At 42.2% G+C, this 4,256-nt stretch overlaps 1 protein-coding gene across 3 annotated transcripts in view; it reads right to left on the reverse strand.

Moving 5' to 3' along the window:
- erg (ETS transcription factor ERG) overlaps nucleotides 1-3,986 on the reverse strand; it is a 19,269-nt gene extending 15,283 nt beyond the window's left edge. The window contains exon 1 of one of the 3 annotated variants that reach the window (XM_016489255.1): nucleotides 2,164-2,402. In XM_016489255.1, coding sequence (XP_016344741.1) covers nucleotides 2,164-2,181 — 18 coding nt within the window. In that variant the 5' untranslated portion in view covers nucleotides 2,182-2,402. Of the gene's footprint in view, nucleotides 1-2,163; nucleotides 2,403-3,927 lie in introns of those variants that run through there. The other 2 variants (XM_016489254.1, XM_016489256.1) reach the window with 2 other exon arrangements.
- Between the last annotated feature and the right edge of the window lie 270 nt (nucleotides 3,987-4,256).

The following is a 4,256-nucleotide window of genomic DNA, read 5'->3' on the forward strand; positions in this document are numbered from 1 at the left end:
GTTTGAACCCTCAACCGATGACGAGAAAAAAATGTTCGTTACGTGAATAAAAAAAAAAAAGTGAACTAAAATATAATAAAATATAAAAAACTCTTTTTATTTCCAGCTATTTACCAAGGCAGCATTTCTCATTTTCATTTAGTTTAAGTACTTAAATAACTAAAATAAAAAATAAAATAACACTGGTTGGGGGCGGGACTATCTGCTTGATTGACAGATGGCAGGAGTGTTTAGGAAACCTGTTCGGCCTCAGTCATTATTTCTGTGAGAAATGACAGATTTGATAAATGTTCTGAATAAATCCGTATAATATCATAAACAGGAATGGACAGATCAGTGTGATAGAGTTACAGTGATCACAGCTGCACGTTTGTCTGGATAAAATCAGATCCGACCTGACTTTCTAATAAAAGCTGAATGAATAACACGAAATGAAGACGAAAGCAGAGACAGAGTCTGATGAGTTTCACATTCACATCACATCTGTGCGGATCATCTCCTCATCATCTCTCCACGGAAGCCATGTTCAAACATCTACTCCGCAGTCAAACACACGTGTTTACATGCGATTCTGATCTCTTAAAGAGATAGTCCACCATATAACGATCGATCTGTCATCGAGATATTTCGAACCTGTTTGACTTTCTTCGGTGGAACAGTGGAAATGGAGATGTTCTGAAGAAACAACATTGACTTTCACTGTATGGACAAAAACTCAAAATATCTTATTTTTTGCAGTAAATAATGACAAATTTAGAGATCCTTACAGACATCTTCATGTCTGTGTATTATAGAGTTTAGAAACAAAAGAAACCAAACTTCACTTCTAAACTGAACTCTATATTTCACTGATAAGGTTTGTAGTGATGACAAAAAATAATTTAATTTAGTTATGTATTTTTAATTTTACTGACTCTTGAATGATAGTGTATCATGGTATGAAAACTCTAGCGTGTGAAAAACTATTCCAGTCATCTGAATGAAGCATCACAGATTAGCTTTAACTAGATCTCTATACAGACATGAACTTCATTCAGCAGACGCTTTTATCCGCATGAGAAAAACACAGAAGCCATAAAACATTACCAACCAGAACTGAACTGAAGCAGATGCAAAACAGAGTTAGCGAAGAGAGTAAAATACTCAAGTAAAAGTCAAGACGCACGCAACACTAAACTCTACAATCACAAATGAAGGTAAATTTAATACTTTGAAGACCAAGTAAAGAAAATGTAAAGAATAAATCGGAGGGAACACAATATGTCAATATGGTCTCTGAATGTGAATGTCTTCTATTAGCAACACTTTAAAGTTTGAAAACACAACATCCAACAGATCTCCATTACTTTTTAATTCATTTGACAAAAAAGCTTGAATATCTCTGCTCCGAACACTAGAATATGGAAATAACTTTTACTGTACATTTTGATCAAATGGCAAAAACAGGATGTTCTTTCTCAGTATTTTTGTCTTGTTTTCCAGTGCAAATGTCTAAAAATCCTTAAATTATAGATATGAGGTCTTGCTCTCTGAGAAATTGATCAAAATGAGTTTAAAATATTAAAATATTAGATTAAAATAAGAACAAATATCTGTCAGCGGGCTCAGAAAAATCAACTTAATTCAAAGGGAAACAACTTTTTATTCCTCGCTGGCAGATATTTGTTCTTATTGTAATCATAAACTCACTTCATTTTGTTCAGTTTCATAAGACTTCATATCTTAATTTCTCATCTCCAGTATATGATTCTTGATTTAAGGATGTTTAGATATTTGTACTGGAACACAAGACAAGAATACGGAGGAGGAGATTCAGATTTAGCAGTTCATGCAACATTTAATGCTACGACTTTATGAATTTAAGACTTTTTGCTCTGATTTAAGATCTTTTAAGGCCTGAATTTGTGGAAGGGTGAATTAAGACTTTTTAGAACCCACAGAAACCCTGTAAAGGTTTTTTAAAGAAATAAGAGGTGACTAACTTGAACGACTAGTCAAAGCAGTTCATGCAACCAGCCACAGATTGACTGAAGAATCTCCACACAAACTCTCAGATGAGCAGAATTCACCAGCGCTCGCGGTGAGAAGCGTAAATGACCTATGTGTCGCCTGTCAGCGCTGATCTGGATCTCCAGCAACGAGTGTGTGAGAAGCCGCTCTTACCTTGATGGTGCTGGCCATGCTGGAGCAGGACGGGCCGTCCTCACGCCGCTCCTGTGTGTCTGTGTGTGTTTACGGCGGCGCGTGTGAGTCACGGTTCTGCCGAGCACGGTTTGGAGCGGATGAGATTGTGCTAAAGCTGGAAGTGAAGTCAGCCCGCAGCAGGAAGAGCTTTCTATTGGTTCTGGATGCGCAGCTCGAAGAAACAGGATATTTGGGAGAGCAGAGATAAGCTGAACTGAAACAATGATGTTTTTCTGGACGGGTGTGAGACGGAGAGACAGACAGGTGCTGTGAGACAGACAGGCTACAGATGTGTGCTACAGACAGACAGACGGATGAAGGCTCTGACCTCTGACCTCACACGCTCTCCTCAGGTGTGAACATCTGTCAACACACCCATAATGCACTGCAAACATGGGGGTCAAACACACTCGATTACAACACAACCTGATCATAGTGACCAACTCAACACACATTCTGCTGCCGTCACACACGTGATCACGACTGTGAGTGTGACGACGACACACACACACACACGCTCACACTCACACTCACACACACAGACACACACACACAGAGAGCTGCTTAACTAGTAGAACTAACTGAAGCCTCTAACGGCACAGATCAGGTGTGTGTGTGTGTTTGTTCAGTGTTGTGTTCCTCAGATGCTCTTGAGTAACATCAGTTACTATGAGGAAGTTACAGTGAGACACTTTACAGTATGATGAAATCGGTGAACACAGGAGAGACGCCCTGATACATACACACACACACACACACACACACACAAACTCACGCACACACACACACGCTCACACTCACAGACACATACACTCGCACACACTCACACACGCTCACACTCACAGACACTCACAAGACACACACACACACACTCGCTCATACTCACAGACACGCACACACACTCACTCACATTCACAGACACGCACACACACACACACACACTCGCTCGCACTCACAGACACACACACTCGCACATACTCACACACGCTCACACTCAGACACACACACACACACTCGCTCGCACTCACAGACACACACACTCGCACATACTCACACACGCTCACACTCAGACACACACACACACACTCGCTCGCACTCACAGACACACACACTCGCACATACTCACACACGCTCACACTCAGACACACACACACACACTCGCTCGCACTCACAGACACACACACTCGCACATACTCACACACGCTCACACTCAGACACACACACACACACTCGCTCGCACTCACAGACACACACACACACGCACACACACAAACGCACACGCACACGCTCACACTCACACTCAGACACACACACACACACACACACGCATTCGCACTCACACACTCACACACACTCACACACTCACACTCACACACAGCTCTGTCACTCTACAAAGAGAGCAGCATCTGCCCGCAGGACAACAGTATTCCTGCATACTCATAGAAAACAGAGAGCTGTCTCTCCACCGGACAGACAGACAGATAGAAGGTATTATGGGACTCCAGCAAAACTTCAGAATGATGCTTCACACACACACACGCACACACACAAACACACCATCATCATCATCATCACTAAAAGCATTAACTGCAACAGGTGCTTCACACTGTCTAACACGCTTTAGAGCCACAGCATGACACAAAAAACATCCATAATATCTTATTATATATCTTGTATTATATATTAATACATACACATACATACAACACAAGAGAGTTCAGAGCAAACTACACACACACTCACGTGAAGCTCATGTCGTGTTCACGGCGCTGAGAAACTCCTGTCCCGCTGTGGCGCAGAACTCATCTGAGCGGCCAGATCACCGCGAACCCTGAGCACCCGCGTGTGTGTGTGTGTGTGTCAGTGTCACTGTTTGGCGCTGCTACTGCTGAGGCTGCTGGATAACAAATGTCTGGAGATCTGCAGGTTTTCTGCACATGCTGAGACAGAGCTGCGTCTGAACGTCTTCACTACTGTACAGAGTGAGTGTGTGTGTGTGTGTGTGTGTGAGTGTGAGAGTGTGTGTGTGTGTGTGAGATAGAGAGTGTGTTTGTGTGTGTGTGTGAGTGTGT

This window comes from Sinocyclocheilus anshuiensis, unplaced genomic scaffold (genome assembly GCF_001515605.1).
Source record: "Sinocyclocheilus anshuiensis isolate Anshui unplaced genomic scaffold, SAMN03320099.WGS_v1.1 scaffold2267, whole genome shotgun sequence".
Classification (NCBI taxonomy): domain Eukaryota; kingdom Metazoa; phylum Chordata; class Actinopteri; order Cypriniformes; family Cyprinidae; genus Sinocyclocheilus; species Sinocyclocheilus anshuiensis.